Below are 24,702 nucleotides of genomic sequence, written 5' to 3' on the forward strand. Positions count from 1 at the left end.
GCTAGTGGGAGCTGGTGCGATAATCACATAAGCAATGTTTCTTGGCAGTTCATCTAAGCTGTGGCAAATAAGTAGAAAGTTAAGACTAATGGGACAGATTCAGAGCAGATTTAGAGCGATCAGAGGCAATATAACATACACATCTAAAGGGATGTTGGGGATGCCGCTTATATTATAAAGTCCTCACTGCACAGACAACAGCATAACACAGACCCACACAGAACTGCTGTTACCGAACAAGGATTTTGTCAGTGGGCTTCGGTAAATTACCTAACCTCTACTGCACCTGTGAAAATATTGATGAATTGGCACACACCAGTCTAAAATTCCAGAATGCGGTATTTTAACTGCTTATTTTTTTGTTATCGAACAGCCTTTGATGAATTGAAGGAATTGTCTGTTAGTGCTACTAATAACTTGTCTGAGGCCTCTTTCTATTGTTTGCATTATAAGGGTTAAAAAAGTGATTTTATGGGTAAATAAGGCAGCCAAACAGAAGTCCAAGGTAAACCCAGGCCAAAATGCTTCTGTTAGGCTAAGGAAGTACTGGTGATAACAAGGCAGTGCTGTAATATTCAGCTATTTTGTTTTTCAACTGAATGAAGCAGAAATTGAATCAGACTGCCAATGCTGCTTTTTAATGTTCAAATTGCCTTTAGTGCTACACCTACAATGAATTATCTCCTAAGTTTCAGTTCAGGTTTGCTTTAAGTTCACTGTAGATTCTGTAAGTTCTGTAAACAGTGCAAACGAATAATGCAATGTCTGTGCTTTTTGTTTTAGCTATTTTTGAAATGCCACTTAATAAACAGAATACTTGAAGCGTGGGCCTTGAATGAAAAAAGACAGTAAGTAGTTTAAAACTCCAGAAGACCTTTTGAAAAAAAGATGGAAGTAACAGACAGTGTGTTTACCCATGAAGTGTTTTGTTGCTCTCTATGCTTGGAGCTTTTTTCATTTTACAAAGATTTAAATTACATACACATTGTAGATCATTATTGGACCAGATGACTGTTTAGCACAGATGACAGGTGTAACAAATGTCTTTGACCACCCCTTAAACGATCTGACATGTTGAAGAGACTATGAAGCCTCATTTTTTTCCATTATAGCCTAAAGGGAATCGCCGCAATCTCGCCGAAAAACCAGGGCTGTGGAGTCGGAGTCGTGGAGTAGGAGTCGTGGAGTCGGGCAATTTTTTGTGCCTGGAGTCGGAGTCAGGAAAAAATGCTCCGACTCCTAATGAATTTGTAACTGTAATTAAAATAGAAAATATGATAATGTTCTATTTCTCAGATAATAGTCATTAAAAATAATGTATATATACAGTAATAGCTGTGCTTAGTCCACAAAAATGAAATAAACCAATCAAAATTAGTTACTTGTGCTGCTTCAATAAAGCAGTCCCCGTATTTTTAAGGTCAGATATACACATCTGATTGTGACTGTATATATGACGTGTACACAGGAATCTCTTATATATATACTAAATAACATCTGTGCTGTAAGAATAAAGCCTGATGTGTAGCTGTGTCACTAATAGAGATGGTCAATGCGATGGAAATAATTCTGCACTGATGGTGATTTATGCAAATATATGCACTCCCTTTGCAGATGAAATCAAATAATTTGATAGGTTGTTAAAATTTGGTTTGGTGACTACAAATTAAAGGGTACCTGAGACGGATGAAAAGTAAAGTGTTATACATACCTGAGGCTTCCTCCAGCCCCCTTCAGGCTAATCAGTCCCTTGCTGTCCTCCACCACCCGGATCTTCTGATATGAGTCCTGGTAATTCAGCCAGTCAGCGCTGTCCGGCCGCATGCCGCTCCCACAGCCAGGAACATTCTGCACCTGCACAATAGTGATGCACAGGTGTAGTATGCTCCCGACGGCGGAGTGTGTGCATGCGCACTACGCCCGACTGGCTCAAGTCTCTGGACTCATAGCAGAAGATCCAGGTGATGGAGGAGGATACGAGGGACTGATTAGCCTGAAGGCGGCTGGAGGAAGCCCCAGGTATGTATAAAACTTTAATTTCATCTCTCAGGTTTACTTTGTTACACAGTAGTACTATACTCTACATATGCACTCTCCACAGAGCTGCAGGGAATCCACTGAGAATGCTGTGCACATTGAACACAGAGGTGTTGTCTGTCACCCATAAACCTTGTTCAGATTGTGCATGAAGAATGTCTAATAGAGGAAGAATCTCCTCATTCCCCTGCAGAGTACCTGCACATCATTCTTACATGTACCCACACTTACATTGCCTAGGGCCTGATATATGTTCTTTGTTCCGGTTTGTACCTTTTACAAGTACTCTTACCAAGGACTAGTTTTAGTCTAAAGGGAATAAATATAGTAGTCTACATATCCTTCTCACTTCAGCTGTCTTGTAAAATTCCTAAGCGTTGGCAGTTAAGAGACGAATTTCATGTTACATACTTTTAATCAACAAAATTGTAATATGCAAATTAGAGGAGTCTGAGTCGAGGAGTCGGAGTCGGTGGAATCCTAAACTGAGGAGTCGGAGTCGGTAGATTTTTGGACCGACTCCACAGCCCTGCGAAAAACAAGGGTTTATTAATAGAGAAAACTACCTGCAAATCTCCATGACTTTGCAGGTCGCAGATTGTGCTGCCCTGGAGAGGCTGAGCTTTGAGCTGTAGCTCTGCCTCTCCGCAATCAATTTCCTCCCCTTTCAGTGAAAGAAGACTGAGAGGGGCGGCGATCAGCAGAGATTGACAGCGGAGGAGGCAGAGCTACAGCCTAAAGCTCTGCCTCTTCTAGGAAGTAAAGCCCTGCAAGCCCCGGAGCTTTGCAGGGCTATTTCTCTATTAATAAACCCTCGGGTTTTTTTTTTGGCGGGATTGTGGCGATTCCCTTTAGGATATAATGCTAAACATGATTACATTATAAAAACATGAAGAAAATTAGACATCAGTCTCTTTAAGGTGCGCATACACATGCACAAAGATTGTTGCCCACAGGAATTGGGACTCTACTAACTTGAGCTACAGTTTAGGCCTGAGTTCTATACAGATGCCTTGTTGCAACCTTGCGACATGTTCTGTTGTCAGGGTGGCAGTACAAATGCTATAGACTCGCAACAGGAACTGCCCCGACTAGCTGCCTTGGCTGAGAACTTTCTAGCATGTATTCAAGGCTTCAGTTCTTACTCGCACAGCCACTTTTGTCGTTCGCACATCCCATTCATCCTCTCTACCCTCTCCATAGAGAAGAATGGACTGTTTGGATGATAGCCTTGCAGGTGCTGTCTATATATTGATCATGTTTAAAGGATGCCTGAGATAAAATAAATAGAAGCATTTATACCTGCCAGGGGCTTCCTTCAGGCCTCTGTAGTTCGTGGACTACTTCGCCATCTTCCCGAGCTGCTCTTTTGTCCCACAGCCAGCTCCGGTAAATTCTTCAGTCGCGCTCAGTTTTGCAAGCACGTTCCTGCAGCTGGGGAGCATTCTGTGCATGTGCAATTCATAGAGACTAAATAGGGCATAGCATAGGATAAGCCAACAAAGGCATCATCTGCTTCTTACAACACTGGCATTAACCACCCTGGTGTTCTGTTAAATGCGCCAGGGTGGCGGCGCAGCACTATTTTTTATTATTTTTTTTAAATCATGTAGCTAGCCTAGCGCTGGCTACATGATTCCCCCCCTCCCTGCGGCGTCCCTCCCACCCTTCCGATCACCGCCGGCGATCAGCCCACCCGGAAATCCCGTTCTGAACGTGATTTCCTTTAGAGCTTCCCCCGTGATGACTTCATCAACGTCGTGACGTTATCGGGAGTCCCAATCCACCCCTCAGCGCTGTCTGGCACTGATTGGCCAGGCTGCGTACGGGGTCCCGGGGGGGGGGGGGGCGCCCTATAACGGCGGGTAGCTGTAGCTCGTCATTACCGCCAAGGAGGTTAACAATGGAGTAGTCAGATGATATGCAGACAGAATCTGGGACCATTGCGTTCATAAACTCTGTGTCAAAGTTAGGATAGGACCATCCACATGAGGGTTATAGGGGGTGGAATCCTCTTTAAGGGCCCATTCACACTTGAGCGGTTTGCCAGCTATTTTGGCAAAATGCTCAAACGCTAGCGCTTTTCAAAGCGCTAGGGTAATAAGTCTATGGGCCCATTCTCATTTGGGCGATGTGCGCAAATCGCCCAAAAATGCTAAACTTGTTTTCCTGCACTATTTTCAGGCGATTTCCCGGCAAGCACGTTTTAGTGCTATAGAAGCGCAAAACACGATCGCTAAAAAATCAGCAGTTGTTAAATGGTGGTTTTTTGTCGTGAATCGCCAAAAACAGTCAGAGCAAAACTCTACCAAAAACTAGCATTTTTTTGATCAGCAAGTGTGAATGGGCCCTAGTGAGATCTGTCCAATTTTGCTAAGGCACAGAATGCTGTGCTTCTAGGCACAGGACTGTGCCTAGAAGCACAGCTGAGGGCCACTGAAGAATTTACCGGAGGTTCCTGGGAATCCATGGTCTACAGGGTGCTGGAAAGAGCCCCAGGTAAGTATATAGGCTTTTCTTTCTTATCTTGGGTACGCTTTAAATTGTAGTAAGTGTAGTGGACATTACATTAGCATAGGTACATAGCTTGATGATTATAATTGTATAGAACTTTTCTCCTGTTACACTCAAAGCACTCAGGAGCTGCATCCACTAAGGGCACACTCAAGGGGCCACCCTGCAGTGTTAGGAAGTCTTGTCCAAGGACTTCTTACTGAATAGGTGGTACTGACCCTAGCCAGGGTTTTGAACCCTGGTCTCCCATGTACAAGGCAGAGCCCTTAACCAGTACACTATCCAGCCACTTTCTTAAGTCCTTTTTAGAGTTGTGATTTTGAATGCAAAGCAAGATGGGTGAGAGTGATTGCTTCTTACAGATGGCTGTTGCAATGTTTTGTTTTATTTTCCTTTTTCTTGATCTGTTTTAAAAGCGATATGCCAGCATTGAATTCCGACTCTTCTGTAATTCAGCATTTTTATAATTAAAGCTTGGTAATGTTGTTGGAATTTTACTTCATAGGGGTGTTAGTAAAGTTGGCCACTGCTCTGCGCCTGTTTTTTGGATTTTGGATGATTTTTTTGTGTGCTATGCTTCAGGTCTGAAGGAGGACAGCGGTATGGATATATGGGACATCTAACGAGAATCGCAAACTGCATAGTGCACAGCATTGAAAAGGGGCCAAACAGTACGCTAGCAAATCAACTTATTAAAGGTATGTGTGAATGTTATTTCATTACATATAACTGGCTGTGTTATCACCTTTCCTCCAGCTGTCTCTCTGGGCCTCTTTAGTCGTCCGCTAGCTGCCCTGGCCGGTGAGTCGCACTCTGCCACGCATGCGAGGAGTAGTCTGTGCAGTACTACTGCTCAGACGCAGAATGTTCCCGGCAATGGGAGTGTGAGTCGCACGCATTGCCTGGCCGTGTATGCACGACTTGGAGGTACTGAGGTGGCTAGCAGATGACTGTTGCAGCCCGGAGAGGCGGCGAGGGGAGCCCAAGGCTTGAAGGGAAAAAGAGAGAACACCAAGAGCCCAATATAGTGTAGTATGTACTGGTAAGGTATAATTGTTAGAGTAATATTTAATACTCACAAACCAGGGTTACCAAGTAGGCAACCACTGTCAAATCAGGTGGGGAGATTGTCCTGACCCCACTCAGGATTAAAAAGTCGCTCTCTGTAGTTGAAGAAGGAAGGGTACAACCCTCCACCAAGGGTGGACTTGATGTAGATAATATGATAACAGAGGCGCCAATAGGATAAAAAAACACAAAAAGAACTTAAAAACCTATCTTGGTAATAGAGGAGGCAGTGGTGGACTCACCCCCTCCAAGCAGAACACACGACTGTGGATTTTCAGTCAAAACAATTTTATTGGATACTCCAAATAAAGTGCAACGCGTTTCACGGGATACAAACCCGCTTCATCAGGCAATAACAGATAGGAGTAAACAGCATCTGCCAGTATCAACACTGAGCGCCTCTGGGTAAACAGCATCTGCCAGTATCAACACTGAGCGCCTCTGGGCGCTCAGTGTTGATGATACTGGCAGATGCTGTTTACTCCTATCTGTTATTGCTTGATGAAGCGGGTTTGTATCCCGTGAAACGCGTTGCACTTTGGAGTATCCAATAAAATTGTTTTGACTGAAAATCCACAGTCGTGTGTTCTGCTTGGAGGGGGTGAGTCCACCACTGCCTCCTCTATTACCAAGATGGGTTTTTAAGTTTTTAGTGTTTTTTATCCTATTGGCGCCTCTGTTATCCTATTATCTACAAGGCTTGAAGGGGGCTGTGGAGGAAGCCCCAGCTAAGTAAAAATGTTTTGCCTCCTTTCGGCTCAGATTTCCTTTATTTCTCAGCAGGAAGACAAACTTTCCTGGGCACCAGATGAGTTGCTAGGCAAAAGTACCCATTTCATCCTGGTTTGCAAAAGATAACTTGTATGCGGCCTAACAGTTTTGCAATCGTCACTCGCTTCCTCAGAGGCCAAACACTACTTTAATAGCCATTTATTATATGTCTCAGAGCTAAAATACAACCCTCTTTTCTAACCCCTGTATACAGAAATAGTGATTGCCATCAAATTTTTTTTTCTGCCGAGTGGCATGAAAAAGTAGCCAGGTTGGGTGCAACAGGGGAATGCAGGGCCAGCGCAACTCTGTTTACAGTATTGGAGGAGGCGAGCAGATGATAGCTGGGTGCTCACCAAAGTTATCCGGGTGGAGTACCCGGCTAAAAGAACCTGCAGAGGATTTTGGCCATATTAGAACTAATGTAGAAGCATGTGATCAGCAAGTATCTGATTTGCTAGTCGTGATCATGTGCTAAAGCCAGATGTGATCAAAGCAGTTGATCAAACAAATCGCAGGCTTCTCCATGCGTTTTAGACATGACCCGTAACTAGTAAATTTTTGTCAATTACACATGTAACATTGTGAGAACTGTTGACTGACACAGCATGACAAAAACAGGGATTTGCTTGTAAATGAAACCTCAGATGGAAAAGCCATTGTAAGTTTGTGCATTGGTTAGCGTTCCTTTTTGATTGATCTGGAAATCTATTGGAAAGATGGAACAAGGCAGGGGAACACCACAGGTAGCCTCCCTGGCGGTATGGACGAGCTGAGTTCGTCCAGCAAAAACTTGCAAAAAAACGTTAATGACGAGCTGAGCTCGTCCATGCCGACAGGGAGATTTCCTGTTTCTCTGCCCCGCCGGCTGCATTTTTTTCTTATCAGAGGGATTCCCCAGGATGGCTGGATGCCTGACTGCACGCTGTGGGTAGCGATCTGTGCTACCCACAGCGTGCAGAACAAGCATCCAGCCACCCTAGGGAATCCCTGGGCAGCCAGTGGGACAGGGAATGTGCGGGGGATCCCCCTTGTATGTGGAGGCTGTGCTGGCGGGGGATCCCCCTCTGTGCGGGCGGGGGGATTCCCCCTCTATTGTGGCTTTTGCGGGCGGGGGGATCCCCCTCTGTGCGGGTGGGAGGATCCCCCTTCTATTGTGGCTGTTGCGGGCGGCCTATCCCCCTCCTCCCCCTCTCTCCCGATGTCCCCCCCTCCCGATCTCCTCCCCCCCCCCCCTCTCTAAGCCCATTGAGTAAATAGATTTACTCACCGAGGGCTTTCTCCAGCGACGGCAGCAGCACTTCCTCCTCCATCTCCGAAGTCCCGGTCTCTGTACAGTTACATTACGAGGCTTGGTGACGTCACCAAGTCTCGTAATGTAACTGTACAGAGACCGGGACTTCGGAGATGGAGGAGGAAGTGCTGCTGCCGTCGCTGGAGAAAGCCCTCGGTGAGTAAATCTATTTACTCAATGGGCTTAGAGAGGGGGGGGGGAGGAGATCGGGAGGGGGCACATCGGGAGGGAGGGGGAGGAGGGGGATAGGCCGCCCGCAACAGCCACAATAGAAGGGGGATCCCCCCACCCGCACAGAGGGGGATCCCCCGCCCGCAACAGCCACAATAGAAGGGGATCCCTCCACCCGCACAGAGGGGGATCCCCCGCCCGCAAAAGACACAATAGAAGGGGATCCCCCAACCCGCACAGAGGGGGATCCCCCCGCCCGCAACAGCCACCATATAAAGGGGTTCCCCCGCCTGCACAGAGGGGGATCCCCCGCCAGCACAGCCTCCACATACAAGGGGGATCCCCCGCACATTCTCTGCCCCGCTGGCTGCCCAGGGATTCCCTAGGGTGGCTGGATGCTTGTTCTGCACGCTGTGGGTAGCACAGATCGCTACCCACAGCGTGCTGGGGGGGGGGGGGGGGGGGGGAGGAGGATCGGGAGGGGGACATCTGGCTACCTATAAATCTGGCTAAACACCTGGCTCGCTATATACCTGGCTAAACATCTGGCTCGCTATATACCTGGCTAAACATCTGGCTCGCTATATACCTAGCTAAACATCTGGCTAACTATACCTGGCTGCACATCTGGCTAACTATACCTGGCTGCACATCTGGCTAACTATACCTGGCTGCACATCTGGCTAACTATACCTGGCTGCACATCTTCTACCTATACATCTGGGTCTTATACTCACCATTGGCATGCTGATCCCTCGTCGCGTACCTCTGATAGCTTCCCCAGTGTCTTCTTCCATGTCCCTTGGCGGATTTTGCTTCTTCCTCAGCGATCACATGTCCCCCGTTGATTGGTGTTGATGACACCAGGGTCACACAGCGTCAACATCTTGCAGAAAACACTTTTTTTTTTTAAATTGAATTCAATACAATAATCTGTATTAAATTTAATATTAAAAAAAAAATTGGTTGCAAAAAAAAATGGTTGCAAATTATTGGAAATTAATCGAAACACTTTTTGCACGGAAATCCTGGGGAAACTGAACGCCAGGGTGGTTAATGCAGCTTGGAACGATGATATAGGTGTTACCTATTTAAAGAGAGTCTGAAGCGAGAATAAATCTCGCTTCAGACCTCATAGATAGCAGGGGCATGTGTGCCCCTGCTAAAACGCCGCTATCCCGAGCTTAACGGGGGTCCCTGATCCCCCAAATCCCCTCCGTTCAGCGGGGGAGTGCTTCCGCATTGGGGCAGGGCTAACCGCCGCAGCCCTGCCTCCCACGCGTCTATCAGATGCGTACCTCCGCCTCTCGCCCCTCTCAGTCTACCTTCACTGAGAGGGGCGCGGGAGAGGCGGCGATGCGCGTCTGATAGACGCGCTGAGAGGCAGGGCTGCAGCCGTTAGCCTTGCCTCCAGGAAGAGCAAAATTTACGACCAAGTTGGTCGTTGATTTTGCAGGGGTGGGTTTGGGGGTGAAGGGACCCCCGTTTAGCCGCGGGATAGCGGCGGTTTAGCAGGGGCACACATGCCCCTGCTGACTATGAGCTCTGAAGCGAGATTTTTTTTCTCGCTTCAGTCTCTTTAAACAGTAAGACCATGAGGATCTAGGTGTATTTCATGTGAAACCTGAACTATTATGGGTAGGATCACTGACCATTCCATTTTTAAAATGCTTTTTGTATTACACTAATCCTGCATGAGTATGCAGAACAGGCACTCTGACTGGCTGATTGCTTGTTTCACTTTTACTGAAGCGATCAGTATTGTAGACCAGCAATTCACCTCTGTTTAAAGGAAGTTTTTAGTAGCTCCCATATTACTCTTATTTAAAGCCTAACAAAACTGAACAAGGGCAAAGTAGTACTGTATATAGTGTGTATAGAGCAAAATTGTGGAGGGAATTCCTGTCCCATTGGCCACATTCTTGAAAATTGCAGTACAATTACCTTTCTTCTGTGGATTCAGCAGCTGGTTGGGTCAGTCAGATGTAACAATGGGACACAAATAAGGCTAGGTCCACATTAGGCACGGTTGCAGGGTTCAGGGGAAGTACCACCAGACCGCAAACTGATAAGTTTTCATAAAAAGTGCATCAGTTTCCGTTCAGTTTTTTTACCCCAAAAAAACGGACAGAAAAAGTCTCAATCATTAGGAAGGTAGTGGGAGGATTTTTTGGGCCAATAATAAAGTTCAGGCTATCAGTTTTTCATCAGTTTTTGGTGCTATTTTGTCTGTGGAGATGGAGTTGCGGTTTCCCATTGCTTTTCACTACCCATCCGTGGTCCGTAAAATGCAGTAATTCCGGACCTTCCGTTCAGGTTTTGAAAACGGGTCCCTGCAAACGCAGACGAATCCGTTTTTTTTATTGGGTGAGGACAGCTGCTATTATTATTATTATTATTATTATTATTATTATTATTATTAACATTAGTATCCAGGACTCCGTCTTTCATCAGGGCTGAAAAACGCAGCCACGGATACGTTTCCGGACCTAGTGTGGACTAGCCCTAACACAGCTTCAGAATGCACAGTTACAGGAATTGTTCCCTTTTCAGTTTCAAAGGTTATAGCTACAGTTTGCAGTAACCAATGAGCAGTTTCAGAATTGGTCTTGTTAATTTTGGGGGTTGTGTTATAAAATACACCAGACAATGGCAGCTGATAGCTTTCCTGTGCTATTTGCACTGAGAAGAAACCAGTACTGACATTCAGTAGAAGCTTTTTCAACTCTACTTTTTTCTAGTTCACGTCTGTGCAGTTTTGTTTTGCAATCTGACCTTTAAAGAGAGCCCGTGGTGGGCTCATATGATTGAAAACAAAACAAAAATAGGCTACCTGATACGGGGTGCTGTGCAAATCAGTTAGCGTCTGTCTGTCTCTCTCTCTCTCTCTCGCTCTCTCCCTCGCTCTCTCCCCTCTCGCTCGCTCTCTCCCCTCTCGCTCGCTCTCTCCCCTCTCGCTCGCTCTCTCCCCTCTCGCTCGCTCTCTCCCCTCTCGCTCGCTCTCTCCCCTCTCGCTCGCTCTCTCCCCTCTCGCTCGCTCTCTCCCCTCTCGCTCGCTCTCTCCCCTCTCGCTCGCTCTCTCCCCTCTCGCTCGCTCTCTCCCCTCTCGCTCGCTCTCTCCCCTCTCGCTCGCTCTCTCCCCTCTCGCTCGCTCTCTCTCTCTCTCTCGCTCTCTCTCTCTCTCTCTCTCTCTCTCTCTCTCTCTCTCTCTCTCTCTCTCTCTCTCTCTCTCTCTCTCTCTCTCTCTCTCTCTCTCTCTCTGTGTGTGTGCAGGAAGGCAGGGGAGTGGCAGGGGGCACAGCCAGGGAGAGAGCTGCTCAATGGTAGCTCTGGAAACCCTGCAGGAACGCCCCTAGTGGATGTTTGAGCAGGGAATCCCTCTCCTCCCATTAACCTCCTAGATGGACAAATATTGTTAATTTTGAGAGGGCTATAGCGTGGCGGTGGGGTGACACCGAGGAATGTCATGAGGCAGAGAAGATGACTGTGTCCCATCTGCCCCCGCACCGCATTGGGTTTTCTTTAAGGATTTCATGAGGCGTACTGCTGTCTAATTTAAAGTAAACCTATAACATTAATGGGAGAGAAATTCAGAGTCTTGCCTCCAGAGGCTTCACAAATCCTCCTCCCACCCACTTCTGGATGCCAGGAAGTTAGTGGCCCTGCGCTCCTGTTGCTGAGCAAAGAGGGGGGGGGCTCTGCATTATCTAGAGGCTCTCCTCTGAGGTAAATACCCATTTTGGGCATTTTGTTTCCCTCTTCAGGTACACTTTAACCTCTTGGAACAGGAGCTCTATGCAGACTTCCTCATTCGTAATTGCAAATGTACAAGAGCTCAGCATAGGAGTATATTTCATAGGCAGTTAGTCTCACAGTGGTTAAAGCGGACCCAAACCAAATTTATTTATTTATTTATTTATTTTTATTCAAAATATTTAGTAACACTTCTTCAAGTCTATGAGCATTTCAGTGCATGCTTTTCACCCTTCTCTTTTCATAACTAGGGTTATACTGGTGGCAGCCATTAGCAATCCCTCCTTTGCCGAACACTTCCTACTCTACCAGTTTGCCGGATTCTGTCCCGGTAATATGAAAGGGACAGAATCCAATACAATAAATGTAAAATATTTTATTTTTATCATGCAGCTGAAAAAAAGGCTAGTATTTAGAAGATGGATTTTATTTCTGAAATCTTGTATTTTTAATGTGGGTCCACTTTAACTTTTCCTTTCAGCCCAGGTGGATAAGATTGGGACTTAATGGGATATATGTACCTGAGTAGGTGAACATCAGGGCAACTATTAACAAACTGAGTTGCCAAATGAACATTTGCCTGTGAATGAAAGTTTTGGACTGTTAAATTGAATTCCTTTTTTATTTACTCCAGTTTTTTCTGTTCATTTACAGAATTGCCAACTGAAGCTCAGGAACAGTGGGAGACTTTCTGCACAAGTTCTTTAGGAGAAACAAACAAGAGGAACACAGTAGATCTAGTAGGTTTCTGCTCTGGGTGCCTGGCATCTCATCGCGCATGGGCCTCCAGACAAAGCTCTGCGTGGAGACCTGCGTCGCGCACATGCAGCTAAAGCATGGAAGCTCTCCGGTTGTCTTTTCAGTTGTTTGGGGCAATGTGTAAGCACATCATGTCTAGTATCTATTACTGGTTAACAGTCCAGGTCTGTTTTCTTTACTTTTTTTTTTTCTCCTTTTTTAATTCTCCTTTGAGGTCAATTTTTAAAATGAACTGCAAAATTGTTCAAAATACTTCGACTAATAAATCTTATAATATAATTATTTCAAAACTTTAGGAGGCAAAGTGCAGCCTGGTGTAATCTGCCTTCTTTTCAAGAATTGAGGTTGGCTACTTAAAGCAGACCCGTATTGTGAGGTTATGAAAGTTGCCATTCATGACGTAAATCTACGAGTTCTGCTTGTATGAAGTAGTGTAGTGAAATTATGGGTTGTTATCTGTTCAGGACATAGGAAGCAGAATGGATCATTGAATTAATTACAGGTATATAGAAGTTGGGGTCCATTTACACTAGCATATTACATCCACATATGGTTTTCTGTATGCAGATTTGCTTTTATGCAAATTTTAATTTGACTTTTAGTATCAGGCTAACAACTATCATTACACTGGAAACTGATGCGTGGTGCAGAAATCTGCAACATTCAGTCCATATTTTTTGTGCATCACCTCATTTGAAAATTCACGTTCAATGGAAATTATGCCATCGACATGCGTTGGTTTCGGTTTCAATGCAAAAAGGTCCCTTACAGTGAAATGTTGAGTGGGGCTAGCTTTGATTGATGGAAAGTAAATGGGTGGACAGGATGATATGTATTTCAGTAAATCAAGGTAGCAAGTAAAGAATGCAAAGAACTGGTTGTGCTGAAATAATTTGCGCTGTGTAGAGGGAGGTGGTTGAATAATTTCTGTGGCTTTTTTTTGGACTAGGCTCAGGAGTAGAGAAGTAAGGGTAGGGACGGGTTAGTTTCTGATGGGATTGAGGGCTTGTGGTAGGCAGAGGATATGTGACCATTGTGGTGGACTAATGACAGGCAGTGGATAGCGGAGGATGTGCGCTAAAAAATGGTTTTATTAATGCTGGTAGCTACACATCTGTACAAATTTGTAGACAACGGGGTTTGGGCATGGCCAGGTGTAGTTTTTTTTTTTTTTTTTTTTTTTTCCTCAACCATATTATAACCTGAACACCTTTTATTAAAATCATTGGGAATTTACAAAAAAAAAGCCAAATACTGAGTCCTGTACAGCCTTCCCTCTCTTCTCTCGGTTCCCTCGGTGCAGCGGCAGCTCCCTGGTTTGAATCCCCCCCCCCACCGCAGGGGACTTCGTAAGTCTTCATGAGCTGAACCCCCCCAAAGACAAACTGCTCTGTACTGCATCTGCGTGAGAGCGCGTGCATGTGCAGTACAGAGCCGCCCGTCTTCAGGAACAAAGACTTCCGAAGCCTCCTTCGGCAGCAGATAGCAGCTACCAGGAGCCAACACTGGAACGTGGGGAGAGGGAAGGATTCATAGGACCCAGAGCCTTCCCTCTCCTTAGATAAGTATCTGGCTGGTTGTCTCCCTAACCCCTCCCCCCCCCCCCCCCCATCTGGCTGGTCCCCCCCGATGTTCCCATTCAGTTGTGTGACCAAGTACCTCCTATTGTGGGTAGGGTTGCAACAGTATGAATATCTACAGTATGAGGACTGCAAAAGAAAACGGTATCACTGTGTATACTATATTACACATTTAGATCCGGGCCGCCCCCTTACATAAATGTGCACACACTCACCAGTATGGAAACCAGATGTGCCCCTCTTCCTCAGCATACAAATGATTAAGCCGCTGTCAATTTGAACGCAGGGCAAAGCTGTAAAATGGCTTACCCTGCTCCTGCAAAAGTCCTGGCGGCGTTACATACTATATTCCACCTGATTTGATCAGTGATCTAATCTACCTGAGATTTGATCTTTCTTGACTGAAAAACCTGGCTTGAAAGGGTCCAGTTGGGTGCGCAATGATAGATCCGCAGCTGATTGATGAACCCTGTCCGGTCTACACCCCCACAATCTAAAATGGTGCTCCCCTGGGCTAGTGCAGAGTGTTGGTAGGGGAGCATGCACTCTTCTGTCTGCTGGCATGCTCCTCCCTTGTCCGCTCTTCATCTCCACTGACAGCCTGTCTCCTGTAGCTGTCGATCATCTGATCCAGTTGTCAGGCTGGGAGGAAAATGATGGGAGACTACCTGCCGGGTAGCTGAGCATGGCAGTCTGAGGAGGCGTGCAAATTCACTGCATGGAGGCCCATAATAACCGAAGAGGCATGCTGTTTGCTGCATGGAGGCCCATGGAAAACATTTACTACTGGCTGCGGCGCCTCTCTGGGCGGGATCGAAGAGTCCCGTCTCAGCCAATCCACATCTAGTGCAGAGCCAGCAGCCAATCCAGGAGAGGGCATTGTAGCGCGCAACGCGTTGAGATGCGGGGCCTGGAAGTCATAGGAGCCTGATTGTGCCGGCGCAGTGTCTATTCGTGCTACACTGCCCCAGCTGGGGAAGGGACGTTACCGGTATTCTGGGCCTCAACACACCAAAAAGCATGCCTCCTAATCAGTGTTCTTTCCTCCATGCAGCAAAAAAACATGCCTCCTCATAGACCGCTATGCCCAGCTACCCGGCAAGCAGTCTGCCATCCAACTCCCAGCCTGGATCACACTCCTTGGACTCTGAGTCTCTCCCTGCAGTCACTAGGGGAGCAGCCATAGAACTGCTGGATCAGGATTGTGAGCACTACAGGCTGCCTGCAGTTTCACTAATCCTTGCACCAAGGAGCAGATGGACAGGTGATAAAGGCCTTTACTTATTGTCGTCGCCCCCCCCCCCCCTTTCTAAACCTAGATGCGTCTTATGGTCTGAAAAATGCGATAAGTGCATCCACCTTGGCCTGGGGGAGACCAGGTAGCCTGCCATTCAGCCCTGCAGTGTAGCAGCGGTTAAATAGATTTTTTTGTTGTTGAAGTCTGTTAAAAATATATTGCAGTGTGGTGCAGTAATAGGTCCCTTTCTGATCTGAATTTGATCATGTCTGTCATTCTTTAAAATATAAAAAGTATATATAGATATATACTGTATATATTATATAATAAGAAAAAAGAATCCCCAATCCTGGCTGGAATTTATTGAAAAATCTGTTCTCTGGTAGGATTAGATACCTCTCTGGGAATCTAGAATTGTATTGGTGCCTCGAGTCCTCATAAGGCCCGTTTCTGCTGAGTGGGGTTACTTAATAGTTTCCTCTAATTATTGTTGCTCTGGTTTATTTTTTTATTTTTATGTGCTTTGAAAATGTTCTTGAAAAGTACACACCTGCTTAAAATGTACACGATCTTGAGACGCATGTCTTGGCTTGGTGCTTTGAACATAATTGAGTCAAATTTTAATTCCGGTATGTTTGGAAGCAGGAGAAAACTCAAATGTCCCCACCACTATAAAGATTCACACCTACACGGTGATATTACATCCGTCAGCTTCGTCCTTTGAACCGTACATTTCTGTTCACGGGCGGATTTGCCAAAACTGCTGCAAATTGCCACAAATAGGCTTCAGCTGTTCAAGTGATCATTTGGAGGATTGTTACATACAAAACCAGAGGCCTGACTGCATAAGAAGCCTCTTTTCTGGCATCTTCCCCCAAATTTGCTGGATTTCCTAGTTTGAAAGTCAGTCATGCTCCCACCTGCCTCTTCCACCTCAGCTGTCATAACCTGGCCTTGATGCCAATGCAGAGGCCAAGAATTGGTCATATAGGGAGTGCATAGTTGTAACCTAATCAGGCTGAGAGTCCCATTTGTGACCAGTAGCCAGTGCTGCATAATATTTACCTCTTAATACCTCTTTAGTACTCAGTGACCCACTACAAGGCCACAGTAAATGAAACAAGTCTTCAACTTGCTTTTAATACCGTTTTTTAATCTGGCTAAATGCATCCAACAATAACTTTTCTGAATTGTAAGCTACAGAGTCGGTACCAAGTTGCTTTGATCTTATTGTCTTTGCTGTGAAGAGGTGATGGTACCCTGGCTTAAATGATACTTGCTTTGAGAGGGATATGGATACTGCTGTATTTATTTCCATTTAAACAATACCAGTTCAGTGTTCTCCCCAGGATCTTTTAGCCGGGTGCTCCACCCAGCTAGTTTTGGTGAACACCCGGCTGTCATCACCTCACCTCCTCCTATGCTTTGGGAAAGTTACACACAGAAGCACTGGCCCTGCATTCTCTCAACTCGCCCCACCCGGCTACTTTTTCGTGCCACCCGGCTGTAAAAAAAATTCTGGGGAAAACACTGCAGTTGCCTGGCTGTCTTGCATAACTTTATGACATCAGTAGTGTCTGTGGCAAATTCAGTCAAACTTTAGTTAGAAAGATGTGATCTACATGCTTGTTCAAGAGAGCGGCAGTGTGGGGACACAGAGGCATGTTATGAGGCAGAGAACTTTGTCCCATCTGCCACCCCAAAAACCACCTCTGGTTCGCTTTCAGGCTCTGGGGCTGAAAGTATAGGTCTGAGCCCACGAACGTATTTGTGTCCACTTTTCAGTTTCACATCAGTGTTGCAGATGCTGAAAAGCATAACGAAGTGAACACAACTGCGCTAGTGGGCTCAGGCCCTAGAAATTCAGGGACAGCAGGACAGCCCGGCAATTTGCATTGTTTAAAAGAGAGCAATAAGGAGGCTGCCATATTTTTTTCCAACTTTAGGTGTCCTTTAAAAGGATTTTATGGACACACAGTTGGTGAGTTTATTAGCAATATTGCGACCAAAGGTAAACACACCCCCCCCCCCCCTCCTCGTGGGCACTGGTTATGCTGAAGAATCTAGTACTTTCAGCACTTTGCCAAAGTGCCCTCCTTTTTTTAGTGCATTCCTTTCTCAGCACCGCATATAATGCTGAAGGGTATCTTAGAAGATTGTATGCTCTGGCCATTGCCATGTGAGCACCAGCCCTGGTAATACTGAGGTTGCCATGCTGTATGTTGTGCTCACCCAGTGCTGCTGTGATAGGATATCTGCCAGACTATGCAGTACAGTTCATCTAACTGTGGCAGGTGAAAAGCTAAAACCAATAACGTCCAAAGGTGTCCAAGTCAACAAGGTGTATCAAGGGACATATCATGCATTATTTTTACTAAAACTATTGGTTACTGTAACATAGTTACTTTGGTTTAAAAAAAAAAAATACATCAGTCCATCACATTCAACCAGTATTGGCTGTATCTTTATTGTAACAGCATTGCAGGAACTTTAGCACTAATTACATTAGTTGCACAGTTTGATATAAGATGCTGTTGTAACACCTCATTAATTTTACCAGTTTAACACTGCGTTCAGCAGATATATTGTATAACAGACGTAGACAATACCTGATTTTCCAAAACCCAGGCTTTCTGCTTTGGTGTTAAAACAGAAATGCAGTCTGACAGCTTGGCTTATGAACAGGATAGCACACATTGGAGATCTACAGCTAAATACACCATTGAAGTACAAACCTGGTATGTTAAGCATGTCCAAAAAGTTGTACAGTAGAATCCCCTTTATAGTAAACTTTAAGGGACCAGGAAAAGTACAGTAGTTTACTGTATGAGAAGTTTACTACCCTGTATATCAGAATTGGTCATACATTGTATATTTATAGAGACTCATTTTCTGGGACGTGAGGACGGAGTTATATATTCAGAGGGTTTCTACATCTGTTTATTATAACGAGGTTCTACTGTAGCAAGTACTTGATTCAGTACTCTTGTCCATAAGTAGGCTGTTTTTAGTTTTGGATGCAGTAGAAAAGTCCAGCTTGCTGATTGCTCTGTGAGGAGCACCCACACACTGATAGCAGACTTGCTGTGAAAGATTGGTAGCTCTCATCTGTTACTTCCTGTCAGGCTGAACCTGCTGTGGAGGGACATTTGATGTTGTTAATATAAAGACAAGTATTAGTTACACATTAAAAGTAAAAATCTCAACATCACCTTGAAAAGAGACTCTAAACCTCTACCAGTACAGTATTTCTAATTGCAGTTTCATGAAAACTGCCATCTGACCATTTCCATGTCCGTCATATATACTTTTGATGTTAGTGGTCTAACACACATGCCATTTTGGAACCAATGCAGGTAGCTTAAATGCATTGGTGGTTTTGAGTTTGTAATTCAAAAGTAAATGGCAACCCAGCTCTGTTTCCTTTAGCTAAAGATTACTGGGGAAGGTGGATTTTGCACCCTATCACCCAAGGATATGCTTCTTCTCGGGTACTGTGGCCACTTACGGGTGGGCTTAATTATTAAGCAGCATTGCTTCTAGCATTTTGAAAGAAGGCCAGGAGGTACGACAATCCTGTCACTATAATGTAAATATTAAAAATAAGGCCTTTATTACTCTGCAGATATTAGCTGCATACACTCTGAATTCAACTTTGCTGCTGTAGCCAACAAATCCCACCTTGGGTAAGAATCTAGGGTGTGCACAGGAGCCCCCGCAACATCTAAATATCCTACATGCCAGACCTTAAGTGATGCCCAACTGACCCCTGAGTGCATTGTTCTCCCACTCACCTTGCCTACCAGAAGCTGCTCCTTCGTGGACCACTGCATAGTAAGTTTGCCACTGGCTTCTAGGCTAGAGATGAGACAATATACAGAACTCTGCCCTGAACTGTCACCTGAGGGAGCAGATCCTGCTTACTGTGATTGATAGTCCTTTTGTGTACAAGGCTTAAAAGGTTTAGAAAATTGAATCCTAGCCCAAACATTTGTTTGCATAGTGAGGAAGTCTTAAAATGTACCTACAAAAGAGGGATACCAAGAGCCTAATATTTAGTATAGAATGTACTGGTAATGTGTAGGTTATAAAGTATAATTATACTCACAAACCAGAGTTGCGTTCAAGGCAACAACTGTAACGGCGGGTGGGGAAATTAGACCTAGCCCCACTCAAGAAAAAGGGGTAATACCCCTCCACCGAGGGTGGACTCATACAATGTAGTAGTGAACAGAGGAGCTAGTAGGATAAAAGGTTTCAAAATGGAGGAGGTAAGTACACCACTGCCTCTAAGTAGACACAAACACAATATTGAGAAGTATCAATAAAACACATTTTTATTTATACTCCTGGGATCAACACAACGTGTTTTGCAGGAGGGACCCTGCTTCACCAGGCATGGAGTATATAGGTGTGGGTCAGACACAATAGGCTTTCAGTATGACATACCTTACGTGAGTTAGGACATTGGCATATATATATAAACAAAATGTGGTCTATGTAATCTGACTATAGTGTGCAACAATTAGAGATCAAAAACTTTTTAGCAGTTTACTATAAGGCTACATTGCTGTATAAGCAATAGAAGTAATGTGCTGGGTAGTAAGGGGTATCAAGTGATAGTGGTTTTGGGGACAGTCTAACAGGCTATAGCAGTCATGGGCAAACTTGGCCCTCCAGCTGTTAAGGAACTACAAGTCCCCACAATGCATTGCAGGAGTCTGACAGTCACAGTCATGACTCATAAAGGGAAATGCACTGTGGGACTTGTAGTTCCGTAACAGCTGGAGGGCAGAGTTTGCCCATTCCTGGGCTATAGGCTAAGTATGCTCTAGAGCAGTTGTCCTCAAACTAAGGCCAGGGCGGAGCCAGGTGCGTCTACCGTCACTGGGCAGCGGGAGATTCGGTGATTGCGAAAATACGGGACGCCGGCACCGCACGAGGGAGAGATACCGCTGGGCTACAAAGCCCGATAGGCCTGCTATCCATCTGGTTTCAAGTGAGTACGCTTAAGTGCGCAGGCCCAATGCGCTAAATGAGAAGGCTGTATTACGCTATATTTGTTTTTACATGCGAATGTGGATTAAATACTGGATTTGTACCTTTGGAAGATTGAAGCAGTGGAGTTTGTTGCTGTTGAGCTTGTACGCTAGACCCACCTGGATTCTGAGGTGGTTTTAATCTGGTGAGCTGCTATACTGAAGAGGGGTATTTGTAGATGAAAAAGCACGGAGTGGAGCAAAGTGATTCACATTTTCACGTCAGAGTGGATGCATGCTTTGGTAATAACGCCATAATAGTAATGCACTATGTGGAGCCTTTTTTTCTAACTCTAACCAAGACTGATAGCGCTCCTCTTCATATAATCTGTAAAGTGTAAATATGGAAATGTGGTAGCGAATACTCTCAACCAGCTGAAGCTGTAACTTTAAACATAGAGGGCAGGCGCAGTTTGCATAAGACTGAGTACATAATTTAATGTACAGTCTGGCCCCCCCAGCAGTCTAAAGTATGTTGACCTGGCCCTTGGCTAAAAAAGTTAGGGGACCCCTGCTCTAGATGGTATAAGAGAGAAAAGGAGAACAGCAGCAGGGAGGTAAACAAAAATGGGGGGGGGGGGGGGGTGTATATGGGATTAGGTTAGGGTGGCCTCACTGAGTGAAGGGCGAGAGTGGCTGGTTGCAGCGGCCATCTTGGGGTAGGGAAGAAGTTAAGGGAAGAAGTGTGTGCATGTGGCGTGTGCGACATAATACAAATGCGCTGCGACTGATTCTAAGCAGTGGTAGCCATCTTAGTTGTGGGTAGGGGTAATGGCATGTGATTGCAGTGTGATCACCGCACAGCTAAAGAGAATATGAATTATGTAATCTGGTTTGAAGGGACAAGTGAATGGGGGAAGTGGTGAGAGCTGACGGGCTGCAGCAGCACTGCCTATTGGGGAGCAATGACAAAGTATAGTCAAAATATATACATTGCGTTTACTTTATACCCATGTACTTTGTATCATAAGTAATTATAATCAGCGTTCCCCAACCCTGTCCTCAAGGCCCACCAACAGTGCACGTTTCTAGAAATCCACAGAGAAGGCTAATCAGCTCTGCTGAGACACTTAAGGGCTGGTGCACACCAGAGTGGTTCTGAAGAGTTTTTAAAACTCTTGCTGGGGGAAAACTGATTGGCTAATGAAAGTGAATGGGATGGTGCACACCAGAGCAGCTCGTTTTTCCCCCAAATGCAAACTCCCGTCCTGCAGCATTTTTTAGGTTTGAGGTGTTTCTGCCTCAATGTTAAAGTATAGGAAAGTGGAAAACCGCTATGAAAAACGCTAGATCAGAGCGGTTTTCCAGGCATTTTTGTTACAGTAGCTGTTCAGTAACAGCTTTACTGTAACAATATATGAAATCTGCTGCACAAAAACGTTCCAAAAAAGCTAGGCATGTTTAGAAAATCTCTCCAAATAGAATCGCTCTGAAAATCTGCTTCAAAAGCCTCTAGTGTTTTGCGGATCTGCTAGCGGTTTTTGGTGTGCACTGGCCATAATTGCCTCACCTGTGAATGTTTGTGGTTTCCTGCAAAACATGCACTGTTGGTGGGCCCTGAGGATAGGGTTGAGGAGCTCTGCGTATGATTCAGAAGACAAGTGTGTGTGCAGTAAATAGTACGATAATACAGAATGTAGAGATGCCAACAGTACATTAATACAGAATGTAAAAATACCATCCATGGTTGTGAGGGTGTATGCCCCGAAGTAGAATGTAAACGCATAGGATCAGTATTGACATTCATTGTAGTCAGTTTTTCTGCATTCAGAATTCGTGTGTAGTGGTAATAGGTCTTAAATAGCCACATCCAGAAATCTGGATCCAGGAAAACTGAAATAGGTCCATAAAAAACAATCCTTCCTGTCTGAACACAAACCCACAAATTCACGCTTTCCACAAAAATCACCCACAACGTTTAGTGCAATATACAGTGTATAATTTAATGAAGTGATGGTTCAGAAACCTCTACTGGTCCTATACGGTGAAGCAAGCTTTGAGGAAAGAGGATGCTGCTTTGTGAGCAGGATGGTCCCAACCTTGGGTAATTTTTTTTTTTATCTCCCTGCCTTCTCTCCAATTCGGGCAATAACCTGGTCCCCACTTGGCTTAACTATCAGGGATCATTCAGATGTGGGGTATCCACCAGAGTGGTTGAATCTTTCATGGACTGTTGTGAATTCTCACTGACTGGGCTTAACTGAGCCCCTTCATGTCCCTGGATTATGTAGTTTGCTACAATCTACTGCCCCACCTGGCTACTGAGGTGGCAGTGTTGTGCTGTCTTGCCACCACCTTCCAGTTATCAGATCTCCCTGGGCTGCTTTTGCTGCTGTAAAACTGCCTAATGGCTAGCTTGCCTTTTAGCCTCCTCAAGACACCTGGTTGACTTCACTTAATTTTAATAGATTTTGTAATTAAAGTAACCGGCCTGGTCTAGCTCGTGATGCCACTTTAGTTTGTGTAAATGCATATGACCTGTATGTGCAGTCCCATGTAAATAGTATTGTAGGGAATTAAAGGCTCATACACACGTCGGATTTTCGCAAACGACCCGTCGTTTGGACGTTTGAATGACCAGTCATTTGGACTTTAAATCGGGCATGTGTACGGTCTGTTGTTCAGCTGATGAGACTGGATTTGAACGAACCGGCAACGCCCGATTTGCCGTCCAAACCACCAGACGTTCAAACGTCCAAACGATGGGTCGTTTGCGAAAATCCGACGTGTGTATGTACCTTAAGAGCAACGTAACAGATATGCTGACACCACCAGCGTTGCTGAGTTGTGGATCTTCCCTTTTGCTTATGACTTTTATGTCAGGGATACTAAGCTGACAACGGGAGTGGCAAACCTGTAAAAAAGCAGATTTACATTGGTAATAATTATTTAAAGAGAAACCGTAACAAAAGATGAAACCTCATCCCAATCAGTAGCTGATACTCCCTTTCCCATGAGAAATCTTTTCTTTTCTCAAACGGATCATCAGGGGGCTCTGTGTGATGTCAGCACCAGGGTACCGCCTTATATATTTACATGGAAGGAATTGGCAGTGCTCCTATTCGGGCTGCAACTGAAATTATTACCAACAGAGGTGTGCAACGCCCTCCAGATAATTAAATACACACCTTAAAGTGGATCCGAGATGAGCTTTTACTCATTGCATAATTGTGTTCCTTTCGTATTGTTTATAGGGCATTCCTGAAGCCAAATACTTTTTTGTTTTAACCCTCCTGGCGGTATGAAAAATTCCGCCAGGAGGCAGCGCGGCAGTTTTTTTTTTGTTGTTTTGTTTTTAAAATCATGTAGCGAGCCCAGGGCTCGCTACATGATAGCCGCTGCTCAGCGCATCCCCCCACCCGCTTCGATCAGGAAATCCCGTTCAAAGAACGGGATTTCCTGGAGGGCTTCCCAGGGATGACGTCAACGACGTCATGACGTCATTGGGAGTCCCGATCCACCCCTCGGCGCTGCCTGGCACTGATTGGCCAGGCAGCGCATGGGGTCTGGGGGGGGGGGCCCGCACGCCGCAACGTATAGCAGGGCCGGAGAAAACCTCCTGCGCGGCTTACCCCGAACTACGTTCGGGGTTACCGCCAGGAAGGTTAATACTCTGATTCCCCTATAAACTAAACAAGCCCAGCCCACAGATTTTCAGAGAGCCTTGGCAGTAGTAAGGGCTCATGGGAGCTCAGTCTGAGCAGGAGGGGGAGGTATTACTAGCCAGAGATTTCAGAGGCAGAGGGGAGGAGGAGGGGGATTAGGTTTTTTTCACAACATGGTAATCTTTACAAACAACATGGCTGCTGTCATTGTATCACAGGGAAGAAATAATCATATTCTATTGAAGCGGTTTGCAGCTAGATTTGCTGTGTAAACTATCTAAACTTTACATAAGATATATAGACAAGTCATAGTTAGCTTTTCATCTCGGATCCGCTTTAAGTCTGTCATAAGAAATCAGTTTTACTCACCTGGGGCTTGTACAAGCCTCCTGCAGCTGTCCCATGCCCACAGTCACTCACGGATTCTCCTGTCCCGCGCTACCAGCTAGTTTTGTTTTTGGCTGACAGGACAGGCTTACAGCGCCTGCGCAGACCTGGCCATGAGTCCCCTTCAACGCGTTCCCGTTTGCAATAGTGCGCTGCACAGGATGCTATTGCGGACGGGAATGCGAAGAAAACTAAGTGTGGCTGGGTCTGTCGTTGAAAACGAAAACTAGTTGGCGGTGTGGGACAGGAGGATCCGCAAGTGACGGCGAGGGCACAGGACTTCTGCAGGGGGCTGGTAGGGGACCCAGGTGAGTAAAAAATTTTTTGACAGGCTTAAGTGTCGCTTTAAATTTAAAACACTGATACAAATTGTGAACTAAACCCTAAAACTAGATACAATTTTAATGCAAATTGATATACACATGAATGCAGTTAGCCATCAGTAGACTTGTATTTTTGTACAACAGGAGGAGATGACAGTGCTTCC

At 45.4% G+C, this 24,702-nt stretch overlaps 1 protein-coding gene across 9 annotated transcripts in view; it reads left to right on the forward strand.

Moving 5' to 3' along the window:
- PPP6R3 (protein phosphatase 6 regulatory subunit 3) overlaps positions 1-24,702 on the forward strand; it is a 148,169-nt gene that overhangs the window by 79,652 nt on the left and 43,815 nt on the right. For all 9 annotated transcript variants that reach the window (XM_068260880.1, XM_068260878.1, XM_068260879.1 and 6 more), the window contains 3 exons: positions 784-848; positions 5,134-5,249; positions 12,263-12,348. In XM_068260880.1, the coding sequence (XP_068116981.1) occupies positions 784-848; positions 5,134-5,249; positions 12,263-12,348 (267 nt within the window). The remainder of the gene's footprint in view (positions 1-783; positions 849-5,133; positions 5,250-12,262; positions 12,349-24,702) is intronic.

Source organism: Hyperolius riggenbachi, chromosome 11 (genome assembly GCF_040937935.1).
Source record: "Hyperolius riggenbachi isolate aHypRig1 chromosome 11, aHypRig1.pri, whole genome shotgun sequence".
NCBI lineage: Eukaryota > Metazoa > Chordata > Amphibia > Anura > Hyperoliidae > Hyperolius > Hyperolius riggenbachi.